The 24,450-nt window shown below is 47.2% G+C and overlaps 1 protein-coding gene across 8 annotated transcripts; it reads left to right on the top strand.

Moving 5' to 3' along the window:
- Positions 1 to 2,894: 2,894 nt before the first annotated feature.
- On the top strand, positions 2,895 to 21,312 carry LOC125512612 (senescence-associated protein OSA15, chloroplastic). Of its 8 annotated transcripts, XR_007285449.1 has the most exons (15): positions 2,895 to 3,103; positions 3,740 to 4,165; positions 4,585 to 4,755; positions 4,877 to 4,950; positions 5,023 to 5,111; positions 5,217 to 5,288; positions 5,513 to 5,581; positions 16,382 to 16,428; positions 16,565 to 16,676; positions 16,756 to 16,824; positions 16,905 to 17,008; positions 19,220 to 19,429; positions 19,541 to 19,613; positions 19,926 to 20,001; positions 20,934 to 21,073. XR_007285449.1 is itself a non-coding variant. In XM_048677711.1 (13 exons), the coding sequence occupies exons 2-13, from the start codon at positions 3,849 to 3,851 to the stop codon at positions 21,084 to 21,086; spliced, it is 1,311 nt and encodes a 436-aa protein (XP_048533668.1). In that variant the 5' UTR covers positions 2,895 to 3,103; positions 3,740 to 3,848; the 3' UTR covers positions 21,087 to 21,312. The 8 variants fall into 8 exon arrangements, 2 of the variants coding, with proteins under 2 accessions (XP_048533668.1, XP_048533667.1); XR_007285454.1 differs by lacking the exon at positions 19,220 to 19,429 and having other exon boundaries at positions 16,595 to 16,676; positions 20,934 to 21,312; XR_007285453.1 differs by lacking the exon at positions 19,220 to 19,429 and having other exon boundaries at positions 20,934 to 21,312.
- The last annotated feature ends 3,138 nt before the right edge of the window (positions 21,313 to 24,450 follow it).

Genomic DNA, 24,450 nt, shown 5'->3' with positions numbered 1-24,450 from the left:
TCGGAAAAAAAATTTGTGTGAAAAAACGCATTTTTTTTCCTTTCGCAAAAGTCACGGTTTTTCTTTCGCGAGAGGCACGGTTCTGCTTTATCGAGAGTCACGGCCGTGCCTTTCGAAAACGAAAAAAAACGTGTTTTCTGTTTTTTTTTCTTTTGCGAGAGTCACGGTTTTTCTTTCGCGAGAGGCACGGTTGTGCTTTTGTAAGAGTCACGGCCGTGCCTCTCAGAAAGGGAAAAACAAAACGTGTTTTCTGTTTTTTTTTTCTTTCGTGAGAGTCACGGTTTTGCTTCCGCGAGAGGCATGGTTGTGCTTACGCGAAAGCCACGGCCGTGCCTCTCGGAAAGGAAAAAATACGTGTTTTCTGCTTTTTTTTCTTTCACGAGAGTCACGGTTTTGCTTCCGCGAGAGGCACGGTTGTACTTTCGCGAGAGTCACGGTCGTGCCTCTCGAAAACGGAAAAAAACGCGTTTTCTGTTTTTTTCCTTCCATGAGAGTCATGGTTTTGCTTCCACGAGAGGCACGGTTGTGATTTCGCGAGAGGCACGGGCGTGCCTCTTTCAGAAAGGGAAAAAAACCGTGCTCCCAGTTCGGTTTTTTCGTCCGCTTTTTCGTCCGGTTTTTTTCGTGAAAAAAAGTTCGTCAAAACCTATCAACACAGGATCTAGTTTTGAAGATATCGACGCGAGAAATCCAATGGTGAAAACGGTTTGAAATTTGGACGCACGGTTTAAGAGATAAAACATTTTGAATAAACGAATCTATGAAAAAAGGGAAAACTCTCAGGTTGCGACCAAGTGGCGCACTGCATGTGCGCCACTTGGCGCGACCTGGGAAAGTGAAGTGTTCTTTGCATCGAGTACTCCTTAATTAGTGATTTCGGCCGAATAGGTGCTTCCGGTTTTGCTACCCTAGGCATGTTTCCATGGGCAACCAAATGAGGCCTTAGAGCATCTCCACTCGCACCCCCAACAGGCCTCCAGTCCCCTTTTTAGCGCCGGCTTGAAAAAAATCGGCCCAGTCACGCCATCAGTAGCCCAAATTTTGCTGGTTAGGGTCGAAATTGGTGCTGGCAGACTCAGGCCGAACCCGGTGCGCTGGGGGACGCCCGGGGTCGCCGGGGAAAAGATTTTGGCACCAAAACCAGTGAACCCACTGAATCAGCGACTGGTGACGCAGGGAACGTTCGTCGTCCTCATTGCCTCGGTTCTCACGGGAATCAATGCGAAGCCTGCCGCCGGTCAGCCTTCCACTGATTCCTCACGGGCGGCGCAGTGAAAGCGTGCCGCTGCGCGTCCCGCCCCTCCCCGCCACGCGTCCACACGCTGCCGCCCGCCCACCACCCACTCGCCGCTATAAACCCCCCCTCGCCGGTGGCACTTGCCTCACCCACAGCCTCCCTCTATCCCCCGCCGACGACGTTCCTCTCTTCTTCGCCCCTATCTCCTCCGCCGCTGAGCCCTCTCTCTCCCCCGTTTCCAGCGGCCGATGGCCGAGCGTTTCCCCGTCAACGGAGCGGCGGCCAACGGCTTCAGCCGTCGCCATCTCCACGAGTGGGGGGCGTGCCTCCTCCATGAGGCGGACTACCCGGCACCGCCCGACATGTGTGTGTCGGGCTCGTGGAGGCTCAACGCCGGAGGAGTCCCCACCCCCCCCCCCCCCCCCCCCCCCCCCCCCCCCCCCCCCCCCCCCCCCCCCCCCCCGCCCACCGGCACATACCGCCGCACCGAGATCGCGCGCGTCCGGTCGGCATTGCCGGAGGAAGCGATGCAACAGGCAAGGTACACCTTGATAACAACCTCTGGACGGCGTACTTCGAGCGCCGCCATGAGGAGCGGCTCTTGTCGACGAACGGCGCCCTGGCACCACGGGGGCGGCACAACTCTGACGGCCGCCGACAGTGGTGGGGAGTCCCCGAGCGCACCCTTCAAGCCGTCCTAGAGCACATTGAGGGCGACAACTCGCCGGGAATGGAGTGCTGGCGCTGTCCTTCTCACGCTGGAGCGGCAGCTCGTGGCTGCCGAGGCGCATGGCGACCGTGTCGTCATCTTCCTCCAGCTCCCACTCCCACTCCTCCGGCGCACGAACGCCGCTCTCCTCCGACGAACGGACGCCGCTCGCCGCCCTCAAGGCCGAGCCCCAAGAGATGCAGGTGCGCCGACGCAGCAGCAACTTTTTCATAAAAGAGGGCCGCCGCCGCTGGCCTTCCCCTCCCTGCGGCCACCTTTGCCTGGTCAGGCCGAAGAAGGAGCCCGCGACGCCACCTGTCGTCAAGTAGGAGCACCTCGCCATGGCCGCCAAGGAGGAAACCTGCCTGAAGTGGGCGTGGGACGACCACGTCCGCGAGAAGATCGACGTTCGGCACCGTGGCCGCGAGGAGGGTGGCGTCGTCATCCTCGACGACAGGTCGACAGCGACGAGGAGGCCCAGGGCAAGGCTGCAACAAGGACGGACAACAGCGTGCGGGGCGGCGACGGCGGCGACTACACCAACTTCTAGAAGCTTCTCAGCGTGTAGAAGGCTCGGAGTGGCGAGCGCGTAGTTTTAGGGTTTAAATCATGTTTTTTAAAATTATGTCTTTTAAATTATGTACAAATATGAATGAATTTCGTCCTAATTTCATCCAAATTCTTCAAATTTTAGCCGAACTATATTTTTAAAAAGAGTGTCTGGGGGCCAACTTGAGGCGTCGGATGGGAATCCAACCACCCCCACGATGAAAATAACGCCGGCTCACATCCAAGAGGCACTATTTCACTCCGTGGAGGCGCCGAACAGTGAAGATGCTGTTAGGGGTCGGCGTTGGGAGATGCCCTAACCGTCAAGCTGTTGTCCCGGGCAATGAAATCGTGGCCACAGAATATCGGATCATAGTAACGCGGTCCCAGCCCGTTGGCTTCCCTCCCGCCGCAGGTACAACTGGTGGCTGCCATACCACTTCGCCACCTAACATGTGTGGCCTCCCCGCGCCTCCGGATTCTCCTCCCACACTCGTTCGTCCTTAGCGTCCCCTACCTTGCTCCCTGTACTATCGCGCTTGATCTCCCTCCCCTCTTGCTCCTCCCTGTCGTCCTTCCCCGGTCTCCAAACTCCTTCGCATGAAACAGTAAGTGCAGGCGCTGTCCTTCTCATCGCTACTTCCTTTGTGTGGTTTCCTTTGCTAGGCATAGACAGCAATGGATCCTGCATCTGCATGCCATGATAGTCGTTCGTACTGCCGAGCGTGCTGTGTTGCAGGTAGCGTGTGTGATTTGTGTGCCAGTTTCTCGAGTGAGACTGTATTTGTGAGAGGCCAGTGTTGTTTTCGGGGTCTGCTTTGTGAATCACACACTATGTGTTCACTCCCAACAATGTTAAACTAGCGGCTCAAAAGAAAAATGTTAAACTAGAAATATTTTCTCATGGTGTCACAAAGCGTACAACTTCATTCCGTGTGTAGCTGTAATCCCGACAATACTATGCACGTCAGTTATTAGAATAAGAAACTACCAAGTATATACTACCTCCTTTCCATAAAAAGTGTCACAGTTTTGAACTAACCCCAGTTCAAAACGACCACCTATATTATCCCCCATGTGCCACCTTTGATGCATTTATTAACTGTTTTTTTTTACATTTTGTCTAGAAATGATCATCTGTACCTGTATTATGTAGACATAAGTTTGTGCACTGCAAAGTAGACTCTTGGTCTATGTGTATTCATTTGTTTTGACGTGAAACTAATGCCCGTCTTTGACATCAGGTACTGAAATATCAGTTTCAAATTGGCTGAAAATCTGCTAAATGAAGGCATAGGGATTTTGTCAGGCCAAAGGTTCATAATCTGTAGTACACGTACAGATTCAACACATATGGCTAGCCAAATATCTGGTACCATAGCATCTAGTGGGGTGTGCTATAATGATAAACACAGAATGCCGTGTAAGCTGAAAGCACTACGCTGCGTAGCATCGAATTGTTTACCACAAGAGGTAGAGGTAAGGAAGTGGATGAACGGATATCATATCATCAGGTCCTTTCCAAACGATAGGCATTGGAAAACGAATGCGAAGTCCAATGGTTACCTACTCCAACAAGGTCTGAATGTTCGGTGCCATTCTTATGGTTCTCGTAGTGGCAGTGAAACTACAGAGTGCAATATTCCTGAAGATGGCAACAATCCTTACAGGTACACACACACACATCCGCACACAAACGAATAATCTGTCAGAATCCATGTACCTTTGTTAGCATGAAAAATAAAGATAATATTGAGTACTTTGTCTGTATTTTGTTTCGTTACACTGAACTCATGCAATACATATTATTGTAAAGCTAACGCCTGCTATCATAATCCTTCGTCCTATTTTTTTGACTTGTAATATTACACTCAGTCAGCTGAAGACTAAGAAACAATTTCAGTGTCAAAGAAGACTTCCTCTAGTTTTATATAGTAGTTTTCATGATTTTCAGAAATGTCTAGTTTCTTCCAACATAAACTGAAGTTCTGTACCAGAATTCTAAAATCATATAAGGTAAACTGCACATGGTCATTAAGCAGATATAGTTCGTCATTTTTAGTTCCATATTCTTAATCTTCTGTTGCAGGGATTTTGATGAGCAAACAAGAGGAATGTCACATTTTTCAGATAGTCAAGTTGCAGCTCAGGAAAAAACACTATATTCTACTCAAGGGCTGTCTAAAGCGTGCCAATTTGTCTACAATGATGCAAAGTTTGTGAATGAAAGAGCTCAGAGTGATATTCTTTTGCTTTCACGGTACTCTTGTTCCCTGTGCATCATTGATATTCCCTCATGTAATTGTTTTCCTTGGTAGAAACAATGTATTTATTTGTATTGCTATTCTGAATTTTGATATCTGAAATCCTTTTACTCTTAGTGGCATCACAAGGTTGAACAAACGTGCATCTAAGGATGTTGCTGTATTAGGGTTGGGGTTTCTCAAGCTTGATGGTACATGCTCTTTCACATAACAAGCTATAAGTTTTTCCTTCCATAAGATTTAATTCCTCATCTAAATGTAAGATTGCCTGAAAGCTCGTGCAAGGAAGGACACCCGAAAGATTGATAACAGTGTGAAGGAACGGGCAGCCCACCTAACCAATTTTGCTAGAGTATGTATTAGATCTGTTCGTATGGAATGTTTCATATGCCATCTATGTATTATATTGGTTCCGTTATACTTCTAATATGTTAATTTGACCTCTGTACATAATCAGATATTGAAGGAGCGAGCTCATTCAGACTTGAAGAAAGCAGCAGATCAACATTGGAGTGATGGTGCTTTGGAGGTAGGTCTGTACAAATTCTTTCTTCACTCATTTTGTAGGAAGTAGTTAATAGACTTAAGTAACATACATTTCTCATTCATACTGTCGATAAAGCTGCACCCATATCTATGTCATTGTAGTACCCGTTTAAATTGCTTAATAACCATGCTAATATGCTATTAGTATGTTACTGTTTAATCCATGGTTTCATGCTGATCTAATACAACAGCTATTTGCAAACCCAGGCAGATCTGCGACGAGCTGACATGGTTGTTCGACGACGTGCCATGGAGGATGCTTTCATGGCTTTAAAGGTAGCTTAATTAAGTGTCCATATAGCTCTAATGTCTTTAAATCCTGTGGGTTTCATCACACAGTGACGTTTAATATCATAGTAGGGTAAATCCATCAGTGCCCACTGATGCCTCCTTATACTTGCTAATTTTCCTCATTAATCATTATTAGATGTACTAATGACAATATATACTGAAAAATCACAATTAGCTAATGCAACATTGAATGAGATATCTAACATAGTTACAACATACTCCAATATAATTGCGCCAGCCCGGGTCTTGAACTCAAGACCTCTTGGCTCCGATACCATGTAGAAGTGCATGCTCTAGCCAATGCAACCAAAAGACCGATCTGATGGAAAAGACTAGGCAGCACATTATACGTCAACATATTAGGAAAGCAACTTATCTTTATTGAAGGCCCAAGGGGCATATATATATTACCCAAGACTTGAGGTGCAAGGAAACTAAACATAGACTAATAAGGACTCCTAGACCAATACTAATACTCCTTAACACCCCCCCTCAAATGCAAAGCGTATGCAATAGCATTGCATTTGAAGAAGTGTAATACTAAAAAAAATGATAATCCAAATCCGCGTCTTGAGAGTGTCGTTGTAGCATGAAGAGTCTTCAAAACCTGTCGAGTCGCCAAAGGGGATAACGAAGAGATGGCACATCAGAGGAAGACACCGCACCAATAGAAGATACAATAGAAGTATCAAGAGAAGATGGGTTGTCAAAAGAAGATGGCCATCAAGAGAAGAAGCATTGCTTAAAGAATCATGGCCCATGAAAACCGACGGCGAAAGAAACTCGGCGGCAAGAGAATGAGCTTAGATCAACAATGCAAAGAGAGGCCACAGAAATCCTATAGAGAGGACAATGACCAGAAAAAGGCTGACGGACAAAAGTTTGGTGGACTCGCATGACATGAGAAACACAAAATATCAACGGATTTGGTGGACACAGCAGAAAACAAGGAAGGTAAAATCTAGGAAGCATACACGACACAAAGATGCAAAATCCATCGTGTATGCAGAAGACATTGGACTCCTTTTTTTTGTTGTTGAAATCAAGATGGGAACGGAAAGACAGCAGCTAGTATGCAGGAGCGAACTCAGCAGCAAAGCAGCAGCTATAGCACAGCAGCCTGAAACGCAGCAGCACGCACATCGATCTGGAGCTGGACGAGGTAACCCGATCTGGCGCACAGGTGCGAACGCAGCACAGTAGCCAACCAGGCGAGGCGGGCTTTGATCCATGCAGGCGATCACGGCTGTGCAGGCGCACGTCATGGGCGCACTCGTCACCAGTTTGGATCCAGCGAAGCAGCTGGGCGGCAGGTGCCCCGCGAACGACAGCGGAAGACGAGATCGATCCAGAGAAGAATAGATCGACCGAGAAAAAAAAAACTAGTGGATCGTAAGGACGAGTTGCGGCGTCCGGAGACCTAAACCTAGGCTCTAATACCATATTAGGAAAGCAACTTATCTTTATTGAAGGCCGAAGGGGCATATATATATTACACAAGACTTGAGGTGCAAGGAAACTAAACATAGACTAATAAGGACTCCTAGACCAATACTAATACTCCTTAACACTCCCTCCGTCCCAAAATAAGTGTCTTCAGCTTAGTACAAATTTGTACTAGAGCTAGTACAAAGTTGAGACACTTATTTTGGGACGGAGGAAGTACAAGTTAAATAAAGTGTAATTGGCAATGGATTATTATTATTTTTTCTTTTCGAAAAGGAGGACATCCCCCGGCCTCTGCATCAGAATGATGCATGCAGCCATTTTATTTAACTGAAGATCCAAAACAAAGTCTTAAGTTGAGTAAAGGCTCACAGAAGGAGCATAAAATGAACAAAGATAAAACAAAAACTGCCACAACCGGCGAAAAATAGGCCCAGATGACTAAACACCTATCCTATTATTGGATCGCCATCCAAACCGGTTGTAGATAACCCATGGTACCATCTCCCATCAGTTGCACCCAATAGGCAAAAGCTCCCTCGAGTCCGCATGAGTGAGTAACGACCACATACGGATCCATGCAGTGGCTCTATATATAACCTGCAAAAAGTTGATGAAATTTTTCCTATTAAAGATGATATCATTTCTGCAGTTCCATATAGCCCAAAGTAGTGCGCATATCCCTATCCCAATATGTCCTGCAGTATTTGATTCCACTCCGGTTAGCCACGTCCCAAATAACGTGTCGATACTAATTGGAGGGCTAACGTTGAAGGCTATATGTATCGTGCGCCAAAGTAGTTTGGCCAGAGGACAATCGAGAAAGAGGTGTTTTATGGTTTCATTCTGATCACAAAAACAACATCGTGAACTACCCACCCATCTTCGCTTGATCAAGTTCTCCTTGGTTAAAATCACTTCCTTGTGTACAAACCACATGAAGATTTTGATTCTTAACGGAACTTTAACCTTCCATATGTGAAGTGATCTTGTTATTGGCCCAGAGTTAATTAAGTCTAAGTACATATATTTCACCGTTAACCTACCATTCGTGGATAATTTCCAGTGGATGGTATCTGGCTGGTGAGAGAGTTGAACATCCATCAACCTACGCATCAGATGAAGTCAAGAGAGCCAGCATTCCCCCAATAAGTCCTCCTGAACTGAATGTTTAGTGGAACCGACTGTAATACTGTAGCTGCGTAGGCCTCCTTACGTTGTACAATATTATATAGTGTGGGATACTGTAGGGCTAAAGGCATCCCCCTAACCATGTGTCTTCCCAGAATCTAGTACCGTTGCCATTACCAACATTAAACTTCACCCTCTAAAAAAAGGTTTCTTTCGTCTTCATTAACCCCTTCCAGAAAGGCGAGTCATTAGGTCTTAAAGTAACCTGGGCCAATGTCTTAGATTGTACGTACTTATTACGCAAAATTTGTACCCATGTACCCTCGGTCTCAACAAACAACCTAAATAGCTTTTTGCTAAGTAGGCATCTATTTTTAACCTCTAAGTTGTCAACCCCTAATCCACCTTGGTCTTTGGGTCTGCAAATTATATCCCATCTGGACAATCTGTATTTCGTTTTTACTTCATCACATTGCCAGAAAAAACGAGATCGATAAAAATCTAATCTTTTCCGTACCCCAACTGGCACTTCAAAGAAAGATAAGAGTAACATCGGCATACTAGTTAGAACTGAATTTATCAACACTAGCCGGCCCCCATATGACATAAGCTTGCCCTTCCAGCAGCTTAGTTTTTTCTCAAATCGATCTTCAAGGCACTTTCACTCCTTATTCGATAATTTCCGATGGTGAATTGGTATCCCTAGGTACGAGAATGGTAGGGAACCCATTTCACATCCGAATAGTTATCTATACGCTTCTTGTTCTTCTTTGGCCCTCCCAAAACAGAACAATTCACTCTTGTTAAAATTAATTATCAGTCCCGACAATTGTTCAAATAGGCAAAGTACTACTTCATGTTTCTAGCCTTTGCGAGATCATGTTCCATGAATATAATAGTATCATCAGCGTACTGTAGTATGGATACTCCCACATCCACAAGATGCGGAACTAGTCCTCCTACTTGTCCATTCTCCTTAGCCCGACCGATAAGGACTGCCAACATATCTGCTACTATGTTGAACAGAATAGGAGACATCGGGTCTCCCTGTCGTAAGCCCTTGTGCGTCTGAAAATAATGACCTATGTCATCATTCACTTTAATTTCAACACTACCTTCTTGAATGAAGGTGTCGACCTATTTCCTCCAGGCATCGTCAAACCCCTTCATGCGTAAGGCCTACTGGAGGAAGGGCCATTTGACCTTATTGTACGCTTTCTCGAAATCCACTTTGAAGATAACCCCATCAAGTTTCTTTGAATGGATTTCGTGTAGAGTTTCGTGTAAGACAACCACCCCTTCTAGGATGTGTCTCCCCGGCATGAACGCAGACTGTGTTGGGTGCACCACCGAATTGGCAATCTGCGTCAGCCTGTTCATGGCTACCTTAGTGAAAATTTTGAAACTCACACTGAGTAGGCAAATCGGCCTGAACTGCTCAATGCGCACAGCCTCCTCCTTCTTTGGCAACAACGTTATTGTTCCAAAGTTTAGGTGAAAAAGTTGTAGGTTGCCGTTAAATAATTCATGGAACATAGGCATGAGGTCATCCTTGATGATATGCCAGCATCTCTTATAAAACTCTGCTGGAAAACCATCTGGACCAGGAGCCTTATTGTGTTTCATTTGTGTGACTGCCTCAAACACCTCTTTCTCAGTAAACGGAGCAGACCATATCTCATTCTTGTCTGTGCTAAGCTGGGGTACGTCCCCAACCGCGGACTCATTATATACTGAGCCTGCATTCAGGATAAAAATTTAGAATGAAATAACACTAAATCAATTATCTTCAGTTTTGCAAACACGTTGTATAATTTCTCAGCCTTTGCTTACGCAAGCTTGCAGCTTTTACTAAATCAATTAATATGGCATTCTAACACTATCTTACTGTTGAGGGAATAACTAAAGTTATACCGGGGTCCCACCTAAGTCTTACATAGCAATCCACGTGGCCGGTCAACAAAAAACAAAAGCAGTCAACACAAGTCAGGGAGGTCAACAAAAGTCCAAGCAAGCTACCATGGCTCCAGACAAGCTACTCTGGTCAACAAAAGTCAAAGAAAGTCTTTATGGTCAACAAGTCAAAAGAAGGAGAGCACATATAAGAACAAGTCAAAGATGAAGGCAAAAGACCAAAGAAGCCCAAAGCCCAAGCAAGAAAGCCTTCATATGGTTGACAAAATCTAACTTCCATGGGCTACAACTCCCCTCCTAGCCCAACTAGGAGCCCATGGACTCATGGACCAAAGATCACCTCGTTCTACCCTCCCACCTCTTTTCAAGCGTAGCATCGGTTATTTGTCAAGGACCCATAGGCTATATAAGCCCCTGCATGGGCATGTAAATCATTCACTCCCACTTGAATAAACTCAAGAGGAGAGTGACTCTCCCACCTTCCTAGAGCCCGACTTGGCCAGAGGACGGGAATCAGAGTCGGAGGGACTTGGTAAGGCTTGGACTACTGGGAGTCATGGAACTTCGAAAGCGGAAACACTAAGTGTTATGTGCGTTGAGCACCACTCTCGACGACTTCCTCATAGAACATAGGTCACGCTCCAACGACGACATGAATGGTTGGCATTGGGCACCGGTGCAAACCCAACCAATGCATGCAGTTTTGATCGCCAACCAGTCAATCAGAGAGGTGGGGACAATGGGAATCTTTCCCTCCACATGACCATTTGACCTAGAACCGCTGATATGGCACGAAGATTTTAGCCCCAGCGCCCAATTGCCGCAATACGGTTAAGGAGGCGTGTAGTGAACCATGCCTCCGTGCAAAATCCGAGCCTTGCAAGCTGTGGGCATTCACACCTAGCCCTGGATTCCAACCGCATGCGTAGATGTGACAGAGTAACGTTGGGTCATTCTCTCTCTCGCAGGAATTTCACACCTAGCCCTAGAAGCGACCTATTTGGGTCTCCCAGGCGGCATTCGGGATTCGGGATTCCAACCGCATGCCTAGATGTGACAGAGTAGTGTTTTTTTCTGAACGGACCAGCTGATGGCTGGCATATATTGATTTCATAGCAGGAAGCAGGCGGGAAAAAACAATAGGTGGTGTTCGATCGAGTGATCAAGGAGGAAAAGAGAAGAAATGAAAAACAAAATTAGCCGGGGGCTAGACTAGCAAGCTAATCCCTCAGGGAGGGTCCCAAAATGGGTGCTCTAGGTGGACTGCTCCTGCTTGGCGCCATAATTCGAAAGTTCTTCTGATGCTCGCCATGGCTTCAGTCAGGTTTGCTATCTTATGTCTGAAGGTGCACTCGTTGCGCTGCTGCCAAATGTCTCCCAGTACCAAGATGATCATTGTCCTGACTCCCTTCTTGTGCTCGGGTCTTGCTCCGTTTAGCATCTCGGCTATGATCTCCACAACTTTGTTCTTGTGCTGCCAAATTGTGGGATGCATGGTATTGCATGCGTTTCCTTGAGCCGTTCTTGCCCAGATTGTAGATGAAAAGGGGCATTGCCAGAACAGGTGTTGCGAGGTTTCCAGATTTCTGAAACAAAGCTGGCAGAAATACTCATTTGGCCATCCTCTTCTCTGGAGCCGGTCATTGCACCGTAATATGTTCTTGAGGAGTAGCCAGACCATAAATTTTAGCTGGGCCGGTGCCCAAACTTGCCAGGGCATCTTTCTGAAGTTAGTCTTGATCATCCCTTGGAATTGGCAGTTGTATGCCGAGCTGGTGGAGAAGGATCCCGAGGCCGTGTGCTTCCACTGAATTGTGTCTCGCACTTGGTTGTTTAGACTTAAGTTTCTCGAGATGAGCCATCTGCTCAGGCGGATCACCTATGACCGTCTCGTGGAAGCGCGGGAACTGCGGCCAGAAGCTTTCAAATTTGAATTGGGCGCGACGGCGGGGAGCAGCTGCATCAGCAAGGAGCAGAGGGCAGTGGTCAGAGCACGCCGTGGATGCGACCATCAGCATGCTTGAGGGGAACAGGTCTTCCCAGCTGCAGTTGCGGAAGAATTTGTCGATGTTGATGAGCGTCGGGTTCTCGCGAAGCGGTGATTCTTGCACTTAATTTCTTTCAGGCCGGCGTTGTCGATGGCACGCCTAAACATGCCCATGATCCGGTGGTTCAGATGATGGTTGTTCTTGTCCCTTGCCTCGTAAATGAGGTTAAAATCTCCGTTGATGGGCCATGGATCAGATGGTGGGTGGGCCGTTCTAGCTAACTCGGCGAGGAAAGCAGTTTTTCTAGCGTCGTCTGCTGGGCCGTACACAGTCGTGAGCCAGAAGCTTTTGGATTGCCGGAGGAGTGTCACTTTTGCAGTGATCATGAATTTGCCTACAGCATGCGATGCAATGCTGACTAGGTCCCTGTTCCAGAAGATAGTAGCTCCACCGCGGGAACCGATCGCAGGGAGGAAGACACATTCAGCCAGAGCAGCGCCACCGATTTCCTTGACGATGCTCGGTGACCAGATATCTATCTTAGTTTCCTGCAAGCACATGATTGCTACTTTGTTCGCTGTAACTACCTCGCAGATCGCCGCGCGTTTCGCCGGCTGGTTAAGGTCGCGGACATTCCACGACATGATCGGGTAGAAGCTTTCACTCATTTGGAAACAATGGTTGCTCCGGTGACTGAAAGATTCTAAATGGCCTCAGGCCCAGTACAATCACAACCCAACTAGCAGGGGCACGCCGGCGTCCACCAATAGCGCCCAACTCACGCCGGCGAGAAGCAGTCCACTCTAGTGAAACAGAGGAAAGGAAACCTAACTCTACCCGGCAACACGCCGGCCGCCACCGGAGACTATAACATAGGTGTACTAACATGACTAAACAGTGGCCGCGGCGGCTGCTCCCTCAGGCCCTGCAAGGCCTGCAGCGACGAGGAGGGAGTCCTTGTCGAGACGCGTCAGCTTGGCGATGACGGCGATGTCGTTGTCGGTGAGCGGCTCGTCGAAGCGACGGATGAGAGCGTCCGCGACCTCCTTGGTCATCTTCTCCTTTGGCCCGAGCAGCTCGAGCTCCTTGGCGATGCAGAGGGAGGCACGCTACGAGACCAGCATCTTGGAGGTGCAGGCGGCCTAACGAGCGCTCTGCCTGGTACGAGCCGTAGCCACTCGTGACTTGGATGGTGCAGAAGGGCGGCGTGGAGGGGCGTTGGCGATGATCGGCGCAGGGGCGTCGAGGAACAGGCGGCGAGTGGCTGGGGGAGGGCGCTTTCTTCATTGTCGTTGGCGATCTCGAGCTGGCAGACGCGGGTGGTGACCGCGTCGAGCTGCATCTCCATCGTGCAGGCAGCCATGGGGGCGCATCTGTTGAACTGACCGGAGGCCTGGGGGTGGCGGCGAGTGTGGGACCAAACGCGTCCAGCTGTGCCTCTATCTCGGCGTCCACCATCTGCGTGCCACTGTCGAAGTCCAGGGGAGCTGCAACCGCGGCGTCAGCAGCGGCTTGGACGTCCATCGCCGAGTTGTTGACGATCACCGACGCGAGGATGGTCCGCCTTGCCTCCCTGAAGAAGTCGTCGACCGGGTCCTTCCCTTTGATGCTGTTGCTGGCGTCTTCTGCCGCCCCCGACCCCGACGTCGCCCGTGGCGAACGGGGAGCGGACGGCCGGCGTTGGCGTTGCTGATCGTCGCCCGTTGACGGCCTTCTACCGCCCGTACGGCGGCCGTGCGCGTTCTTGTGGTGGCGCCTGGTAGGAGGGGAGCGACTGCGGTGACGCGGGGCGGGCGCCGGCACCGGCAGGGTCAGCGTGCGTCCCCGGCGCAGCAGGGCGTCCTTCCAGGATTGGCGCCCCCCCTCCAGCTCCACCCGCGTCGTCGTGGTCGCGCCCGCCGCGTGGCAGGCCACGACAGCCTAGGTCGGCCACCGGTGCACGCCCAAGGCGCGGGAGGCGATCTCCTCGCTGGCCGTCCTCGACCTCCATGGTCCAAGAGGCAGGGATCACAGCGAATCGGGGCCGGTCGTCCGTGTCGGAGTCGGACGACGGCAGCCCGCTTTGGGCGGAGTGGGAGGAGCGCGGCGATGGAGGCGTCCAATCTTCGACCCTGTCGACGTGGATGAGCATGGTGTAGTCCGTGGTGCCCGGCGGTGGAGCGACGCGCCGGTCGGGCGGCGAGTAGCCCTGCATCTCCTCGACACTGCATCTCCTCGACACGCCGCGCGGCAGGACCCCGAGCATGTGCTTGGTGGGGATGTGGGTGACGTCGTTGGTCCAGACCCAGCAGGTGAACGTCTTCGTGTGGCCGCGCTCCTGCGTCCTGCTGTTGAGGCGGTCGATGCGCACCTTCTTCCCGAGGATCTCCTCGATCCCCTCCAAGGACCAGTACTGCATAGGCACCTTTTCGATGATGACCTGGACGTGAAGTTGGAGCGTGTCGAAGGAGGCGTGGTCGTGCTCATGCCACGGCGCGATGTTGAAGACGGCGTCGTCGACCCTGATGGACCCTCGACGGACGGTGTTGACGTGGTGCGTTGGTTGGCTGAAGATGACGAGGTAGTGCTCCGGGTGGTGAACCGTGACGCGGAGCTGGCTCACCGGGACGGCGAGTTGCGCCTCCAGCGCGTGGCCCACCGCCATGGGGGACGTGGCGTTTACGCCGTCGGCCGCGCACATGGTGACGGCATGGTTGCGCAGGAAGAAGATGGCCTGCTCCGTCGCCGGGGAGGACATGGTCAGCGAGTGGCTCTCTCTGGGGCGGCGCGAGGGGTCGATGTGGCGCTGCATGGCGGGGGTGACGGTGGGCATGGTGGACGCAGCGGGTGGCGGGAAGCAGATGCGCGAGTGGATTGGCGCCGGCGGAGCAGCTGGACCGGGCCTGCTACTAGCACCTCTGGAGCGTGGGTTTTGGGGGCACTGCTTTTCGATGTGCCCAGGCTGCTCGTAGAGGATGCAGTGGATGGGATCACGGCAGTCAGCGCGGCGGTGCTTCTTGCTGAGGCAGCAGAAGCAGCGGCCGTGGAAACGGAAACGGCTTAAGAAGGCCTCGCGAGCGGCATCCGCATTGAAGCCTCTGCGGTGGTCCGGCCGCTGCACCCCGGGGCGCGCCGCGGAGCCCGGCAGATCAGAGGCAGGGCGCTTGCTCTTCTAGTGGCTGACCTCGGTCCATCCACCGTCCATCCCCGAATCGGAAAACTGGACAGCTGGGGGATGGGGCGACGATGATGGATATAAGGCGCTGGGTAGGGCGCGGCGGTGGCTTGGCCGCGCTTGAAGATGGTGGGGGAGTCGACGCCATAAAGGCCCGCCGCGGCCAGCGGCGCGGCTCGCTGCTCACAAGCGTTTCTTGGATAGTTGACAGAGTAATGTTGGGTCGCTCTCTCTCTCTGTCTTGCAGGAATTTCACACCTAGCCCTGGAGGCGACCTATTTGGGTCTCCCAGGCGGCATTCGGGATTCGGGATTCCAACCGCAGGCCTAGATGTGACAGAGTAACGTTGGGTCTCTCTCTCTCTCTCTCTTGCAGGAATTTTCAACAAGTCCGGGGTGACCTTCCAGCAGGAAGATCATGCTGAACTTGGGGACTATTGACAAGGATATGACACTCGAACACTGCCGGCCAGGCAAGGGACTAGCACATCATCTTCGAGTGGGTTATGTCAACCACTCGGGCCCAAGAGCCAGCTGGATGCCGCACCAACTTGAGATGCAAGGCAATGGGAGATCCACACACGCATGACATGGTCCGGCCCGGCCTGGCGGCACGGGCCCACCTTTAGTCTAAACCGAGCCATGTAACCCTAGCTTGACCAGGTATATAAGGAAAGCTAGGGCCTTCTAGGGAGATATCCAAGACACACTAGCCCGTGACCATGAATTTGTAATCCGAGAAACATCTCTCTCCAACGATCTTCTCGATCGGTGACGAGCACTCGAGCAATACAACCTGGGTACATCACTTGTCTGGTGTGCTACCATCTTGATCTGCCACTCTCAGAGCACATCGACAAGTAGCTAGCCAAGAGATTCGCTGTTTATACTTGGCCACTTGGATAATAGTATATGTGATGCCTAGTGACCCTAGTCCGTTTATTCCTATTATATACATGATCACAGCTTACTAATATCTTATGATAAAAGAACAAGGCATTTATTGGGCAAAACAATCACTTATTTAGATCTGGATTATACAAACTAATTTAGTCAATTATCCGTACTTGCCAATTATCATGCAGCTATACATTAATGGCATCCTGTTTATTGATCCTTATACTTGAATGTAATATTATAATATTTAATACAGTTTGTTCGGGATATTCATGACATGATGGCAACCAAACTACAATATCAGTAAGTTTTTCTTATGAATTGTAGATGCAAAGTTCCGTAAAGCAAAATAATGTTTAAGGAGTAACTTATCCCTATTGCATATTCACTATGGATTTGTCTTATTTAAACTGTATGTTTACTCGCAAACTTCCAATGGATGGTTCATTTCCCATGCAAATTTGACAAGGTTCATCACACTGGAGAAAAATGGGAAGATTCTTAAGTTGTTCCCTCGTGAAGTTTCTACTGATCAAATCGCTGCCATAGAGGTTGTATGTTCAGTAACTTGTTACTTGTAGCAGCATGGTCGTTGCTTTGCTAACATGTCCTTAATTTTTTTGTTCACAGGATGCATATCTTAATATGGCATCTGCCTTATCTGAGGCTGATGGTATCGACTACACCAATCCTGAGGAGGTGAACCATGTTTAAACTCATATGTAAAACATGAACTTTGCTATATTCATGTTCCAATAATCTTTTTTCTGTTTATGAAGCTTGAATTATTAGTAGCGGCTCTTATTGACCTGGATGCTATGGATGGGAAAAAGAGTGTTTCCTTGATAGTTGAATGTTCAAGTTCTCCAGATGTTAATACCAGGTGCATAGCAGCATTTTGTGACTTTATTTTACTGCATTTTCCTTTCTTTAATCTAATCTGTAACCAGGTGCTATTTGTAGTTTACGTTCATCTTCTCATAATTAGTTATAACTTTTAGACTAATAAGCTCTTGCAGAATCTCATTGAAACACAAATTTGTCCGTGCATCAAAATATACAATTTCATTTTGGTCACATCACTAGACTCCCACACATGGGTGCCTTACTTACTCTATACGAGAAAGCCCGCCGAAACTAGTTCTGGAGCTGCTTTTACGGTTACAGCGCAAGTTGTTAGGGTGGCCCGATCTTCATGAATTGGAGGCGGATTTAGGAAGAACGTGAGGGAAAACGGGAGGAATCACAAGAAGTACTAGTACTAGTTGATCAGGTAGTACTAAATCTCCATGGAACGAGCGGACAAACGGAGCTTGATCACCTCGTAACTTGAAACCGTGGTGGATGGTGACTTGATTCACGCGTGGGACAGCAGCAACTGCGGCTCGCACACGACTTGACAGCGGCGCACCAAAAAACAATCCGCCTTTGATCCGGTAAACGAGACTAGGCTGGATTTCTGCAGCGGTGCAAAGCGAATCTTCCAGTCGGTCTCGGCGACTTGCAGCGGGCGGCGGCGCACACGACGAGCAACCCTAATTCTCTCGTCTCATTCTCGTATCTGAACCTTGCTTTGTATACCACTTGTTAGATAAAGCGGGAATAAACGAGACACAAGAGCACATGGATTTTTACGTGGAAACCCTTGCGGGAGAAAACCATGGACGCACGAAGGCGCAATCACTATGTTGGAGGAGTATTACAAGCACGAGACGACAGACCGTCGTTAGGTGTGACTACATGGGGTATAGATGAGGGCAATACATGAGAGTCCTTGGAGGACAAGTAAGCAAGTTGTACTCATATGCGTCGGTACAACCGCAAAGGCCCACACTGTCTGTACTACGTCTAGTCCAATACGGTAGAATTTGGATAATTTAACAGTGTGCTCTACCTTGATAGTGCCGGTGTCACTATGCCACTAGAGCTTGTCTGGTTGAGGACGGCACTTGTACTCGAAATACAACTTGGAGCAAAGTTCTTCACTTGCCAAGCTGTGGCAACTACCATCATCAATGATCACTTTGGTTGTTCTTCCATTGGTGCCGGCCTTGGTATGGAAGACGTGACATCGTATATCATTATCATCTTGTTGTTCAAGAATTAAGATCTTGGAGACAAGGAGAGCTGGGCTCGAATCATTCTCACAAAAGACATGAACATCTTTGGCTTTGTTTACTTGTTGATGTTGAGCAACACGTTGCAAAGCTTCCAATTGTCCTTCACTCATAGATTCGTTTTCTTCATCTTCATTGATCACCACAATGCGCTTGGTGGGCACACATAGCACTTCTGCCCACGGCCTTTGCATGTGAAGCACTCAATTTGGCTTGTTTTGTCAGTAGAGTCCCTTGGAGCACTTGCACTTGGTGTAGTTCCAGGCTTGGAAGAACTTGTAGGAGGGCGACTTGAAGAAGTCGTCGGTGCTTTGCAGCTTGAAGGAGCACCAATAGAGGGTGTAGCTCGAGTATAAGGCGCCATGCTTGGTTTTGCCTGAGAGTTGATGTCATCTTGGACTTGACATTCCTCCTTTGTTGCTTGGTGTACCAACTCAGGCAAGTTGTTGTAGGGTTGAAAGCCCGCAATTTTCTTGATGAGGTGATTAGGGTGCCATTGTTTGCTCATCAAACTCCTTGACATTAGTGTGGATCATTGCTATTTCCATCTCCTTGTGGTACTCTTCAATGGTCTTGGTCCCTTGCTTGAGAACTTGGAGCTTCTTGAAGAGGTCGCGTCTATAGTGTGTGGGCACAAATCTTGCTCTCATGACTTGCTTCTTCGCATCCCAAGTGGCAATGGGGGTTTCTCTTTTCTCTTGTCGAAGTTCTTGTACTTGTCCCACCATATGAGTGCATTCTCGTCGAACTCGAGGGAGGCCATGGCAATCGCCTTCGGCTTGTCGAAGTCGTGGACTCGAAGATCTTGTCCACCTTGAGGGCCCATGATATGTATTCCTCGGGTCAATGCTGCCGGATAACTTAGTCATTGTGAACTTGAGCTTGCCAAGACTTTCCTCTGCTTCATGATGGTTGCGAGGTTAACGTTGTTCTTGTTATGGAGACGGTGGTTTTTCTTCATGCTCTTCATTGTGCAGTTGGCCATCAATGCAAGGTGCATTGCCCATGCGTCGCATCTTGTGTCGTTGCTCAAGGCAAAGCTTCGCCCTCTTGTCTGCTTCTCTTGCTTGATGGATGTGCTCTTCATATTCGTGTTTTTGAGCACGAAGAGCTTGATGCACTTGATTTTCTTGATTGGCTTGACGAGCTTCTTCTCGGTGGTGCGCATTGCGTTCTTCATCCTGTAGGTGACACTCTTCTTGTTGATGGCGCCTTTATTCTTCGTGACGCATTTGGCATTCACGGTTTTTATTCACACGTTGCTCTTGAGTTTCACAGTGTCCTCGTTCACGTTCTAGGATTCGGTCTTGTAGTCTGTTGCCGCGAGGAGGGTTTGGAGCACGGGAGGGCTATGAGGTCTTCCTGGTCATGGTGAGACGGGTTTGAACTTGAGCCGTATGGTAGCTTGGAGTGAGCCTTTTCTTTGTATGGATCTACAAATAGCAATTAAAATGAATAAGTAGATTGCTGGAATTACTGCAGGAAAGGACAGAGTTTACTAGTTGACTCACAAATTCAAATTCATCCCAATTCCTCTCACAATTGGATAAAGAAGAACAAAGATTAACAATATGATTTGCGAACCTTTGTAGCTCAGTGGCCCGACCACTGAGCTGTGTTGTGTTCTCTACTATTTTGGTGTTATATGTTGAAATAGCAATTATTTTCGTTTGCTCCTTGTAGGAAAGCTTTGGCTAATGCATTGGCTGCAGCTCCATCCATGTGGACCCTAGGGAATGCTGGGATGGGCGCATTACAGGTTAGCATAAATCCCTCATCTGTTATAAAAAAGGAGAACCATATAACTGTTGGGTTCTTCATGTCTGAATTTCTTATACGTGGCTTGAACCACTGAGATCCCTAATCAATCTGTGCTCTGTTACTCTGTCAGATTGTAAATAGGTGATGTTCCGGACATTTGGCACGACATGCAATTTTGAGTAAATTTACTCTTTTTTTCCTGAAGAAAACACAAAACATGCATCTCGAGGCATTTGATAGAAACACTAGAGTTACAACTTTACAAGTCTATATGACTAGACCAAAACAACAGCTACTCAAATTAATGTGGGCATGTGAATCAGAGGCTAATCTAATACTCCTTCCGACCCATATTACTTGTCGCTGGTTTAGTACAGTAATATGGATCCAAGGGAGTAGAATATTTATGCCCCCGTCGCAACCCATAGGCAATTATCTAGTTCTCTTTTAAGATGTCATCTATTCTTACGCTTCTCCACCATGAAAGCTTCAAGTCATTGGATCTATTTGTACCTATTTGTACGCTTTTCCACCATCAAAGCCCCATCCCTTTCAAAGGGAAGCCCTGTCTATATAATTCTCACTTATCATTACATGAGCTGTAGTTATTGGTTTTACTTTGGAAAGTCAAGTTGTTTTTGTGTTTTCCTTTAAATATCGAAAATGATAAGTACCTGACGTCAGGTACGAGCACATGGCAAATCAAATGTTTTCGATGGCAATTCTAGTGATGCAAGGATGGCAAGTTAGTTGACACACAATTTTCTGTTAAAAAATAAACTGAAGCACGAAGTTGGCATGCCAACTAAAGTTGATATCCTCGTGTCACTAAACTTGCCACCGAAATCGTTTGATTTGCCATGTGCTCGTACCTGACGTTCGGTGTTATCAGATTCCTTAAGTATTGGTCGACCCTTCTTTTAACTGCAGAGATTGGCTCAAGATTCCAATCCCGCTGTAGCTAGCTCTGCAGCAAGAGCCATTGGCGAACTCAGAAAGCAGTGGGAGCTTGAAGAGGGTGACAGTCTGAGGTTTGTCATGAACCAAAACTTGATTTCCGAAGAGACTGACAGCGAGAGTTGAGTAGCAGATGATATCACCACGTGAGGTGTAAATCAGATGAATGACTCAACACGTACAGACTGTAATAGGAACCGAAAAATGTGTAACTGAGTCGACTGCATTTCTCTGTGTTACGTCGCAGCATAAAATGTGCTGCTTGTTAACTACCTCACGAGAAGGCATGTCAAGGTACCTGGTAAGTGCTAAACAAATGTGAAGTGGTGTAATGCGAACTCATTTCCTCCGACCCAATTATTATATACTCCCTACGTCCCATAATATAAGAGCGCATTTCCTCCGACCCAATTATTATATACTCCCTACGTCCCATAATATAAAACGCTCTTATATTATGAGAATGAATTTGGCTAGAGGTCTTGCAAAGTCATCCTTTTTATTTATGTTTGCAATTTCTTTTGAGAGAAAAAATAGGACTCTGCTGCATTTTTTATTGATTTCTAAATAAATGGTACAAACTATATTTACAAAACCAAAAAAACTTATAAAGAAAAAGCTTTTGCGAAGGAAACAATATTTTTCTTGAAAAGTAAGATTACTCCGGCCTCTGCATCAAAATGGCAATGTAGTTCGATACAAGTTCGCAAATTGAGCTAAAATAAAATAAAAGCCACAATCGGCAATAGGACAAGATGACTATGCAGCTATCTTGTTGTTGGACTGCATTCAAACCGGCTATAGGTATCCCGTGGTATCGTCTCAATGGTTACGCTCATAAGCCATATGCTCCTTGTCTTCTGCACGCACGGCTGAGTAACGACCACGTATGAATCTAGCCAGTTGCCCGGTAGATGACCTGCAAAAATTTTGTGATGTTTTGTTTATTAAAAGTAGTGTCATCTTGACAATTTGATATAGTCCAAAGTAATGCATACATTTCGACTCGAATATGCGCCGATGTTTTGGGCTCTACCCCATTTAGCCAAGTCCCCAATAAAGTGTCAATGCTATTAGGAGGACGGACATTAACGGCCACATGTATTGTACGCCACAGTAAGTTGGCTAGTGGGCATTTCAGAAAAAGATTGGGTGGATTCATCTTGATCACAGAAACAACAATGTTTACTACCCTCCCAACTATGCTTCGTCAAGTTGTCCTTAGTCAAGATCAATTCCTTGTGAATAAACCACGTAAAGACCTTTATTTTTAAATTCACTTTAATTTTCCAAATGTGAAGCGACTTTGGGATTGGACCAGTGTTTATAAAACCTATATACATAGATTTCATGGAGAATACCTCTGACACCAAAAGTTTATAGTGTAGTGTATCGGGCTCATCAAAAAAGTTAACATCTATCAACCTAGGCACAAGATGTAGCCATCTATCCCATTGTTTCCCCACTAGGGATCTCCTGAACTGAATTTTTGAGGGAATTGATCCTGATACTGTACTTACGAAAGTGTCCTTACATTGTACAATATAAGGGTTGAATATTGTATGGCCAGTAGCCTCGCACCTAGCCATGTATCTTCCCAAAACCTAGTAGTATTAGTGTTCACTACAAAAAATTTGGTTCTATTGGAAAATGCAACCTTTGTTCGCATCAACTCCTTACAAAAAGGTGAATCATTCGGCTGCACCATTACTTGTGCGAGGGTCTTGGATTGCAAATACTTTTTACGCAATAATTGTATCCACACACCCTCCTCTACTGATAGGTTGTATAGCCATTTACTGAGCAGGCATATGTTCTTTGCCTCAAGGTTTTCAATCCCTAAACCCCCTTGGTCCTTCAGCCTACAAATTATATCCCACTTGGCCAAACTGTACTTGGATTTAGTCTCATCGCTTTGCCAGAAAAATCATGATTAATAAAAGTCCAACCTTTTTCGTACCCCCATAGGTACTTCAAAGAAGGACAATAGGAACATCCACATACTTGTAAGCATGAAATTTATCTGAACTAGCCTACCTCCATAAGACATAACCTTGCCCTTTCAGCGGCTTAGTTTCTTCTCAAATCGATTCTCTATGCACTTTCATTCTTTGTTGGTTAGTTTTCGGTGATGAATTGGGATTCTCATATAACTAAACGGAAGAGACCCCAAAATCACATGAAAACAAATGTCTATAATTTTCCTATTCTTCCTTGGTGTGCCCAATGCATAACAGTTCGCTCTTGTTAAAATTGATCTACAAACCTGACAGTTGTTCGAAAAGACACAAAACCAGTTTCAAATTTGTAGCCTTTGCCAAATCATGTTCAATGAAAATAACTGTATCATATGCGTATTTTAGTATGGACACCCCACCATCTACAAGATGAGGGATGGGCCCACCCACCTGACCATCCTCTTTGGCTCGACCAATGAGAACCGCCAACATATCATTCAACAATATTAAACAGGTAGGAGACATCTGATCCCACCGTCATAGTCCCTTTTGTGTCTGGAAATAATGGCATATGTCATCATTTACCTTGATCCCTATGCTGCCTTTTTGTAGAAAGGATTCGACCTGCTTCCTCCAAGCCGCATCAAAACCCTTCATACGCAAAACTTGTTACAAAAATGGCCATTTAACTTTATAATATGCCTTCTTGAAGTCCAGTTTGAAGACAACTCCATCTAGTTTGGTATGAATTTCATGTAAGGTTTCATGTAGAACAACCACACCCTCCAAGATAAGTCGTCTCGTCATAAAAGTCGTCTGTGTCGGGTGCACCACAGTATGTGCAATCTGTGTGAAATGATTAGTACCAACTTTTGTAAAGATTTGAAAGCTCACATTAAGCAGACACATCGGTCTGGAATACTGTAGCGACCCAACCCAAATGGATCGGAGTCTCTGTGCTTAAGTGTCATCCCTAGATCGGTATGCTAGCACATACACAATACTTAATGAAAAATAATAGAGTTCAGTCACACACTTTATTACATCGAGATCCTCAAAAGAGTATTTATTACATAAATATGGTTGAAGGCCATCTAAATAAAATAACCGCAGAAGCATCGAAGGTAGATGAGTCCATCAAACTCCATGGCAAATGCGGAGTGCGGACAACAACCTATCGCACCTTAATCCTCGTTGGAAAACTCTGCAACATGTGACTTTGTAGCCATGTAGGTCGGCTCATGGAATATGCTGGCAAAGTCACACTATAGAATAATAATGAAATTTCTACCTGTATATGCAATATGGCTGGTGGTTCTAAGTTTATTTTTGCGTAGAGCTAATTTTTTCCTACATGAAAATTATTTAAATTATTACTACAAAGTTTATGTCGTTATTGAGATGGTTCCTCCAATTCAAACCAAAACGCAAGTTATTAATAACCCAATTCATTAATTAAAAATATGGTGATGAGATCACTCAATAATTCCACTTCTAGACGGTCAAATTGTCCATAACCTAGGACATGGCTA

Source organism: Triticum urartu, chromosome 6 (assembly GCF_003073215.2).
Source record: "Triticum urartu cultivar G1812 chromosome 6, Tu2.1, whole genome shotgun sequence".
Taxonomy (NCBI): domain Eukaryota; kingdom Viridiplantae; phylum Streptophyta; class Magnoliopsida; order Poales; family Poaceae; genus Triticum; species Triticum urartu.
Note: the sequence above shows the minus strand (reverse complement) of the source record. Positions and strands in the feature narration are given on the sequence as shown.

Coding starts and splice junctions, on each gene's coding strand:
- LOC125512612 (XM_048677710.1), top strand. CDS start 3,849: ATGGCTAGCCAAATATCTGGTACCATAGCATCTAGTGGGGTGTGCTAT. Junction 4,756..4,876: donor GATATTCTTTTGCTTTCACG/GTACTCTTGTTC, acceptor TTTTACTCTTAG/TGGCATCACAAGGTTGAACA. Junction 17,009..19,925: donor TCTCCAGATGTTAATACCAG/GTGCATAGCAGC, acceptor TGCTCCTTGTAG/GAAAGCTTTGGCTAATGCAT.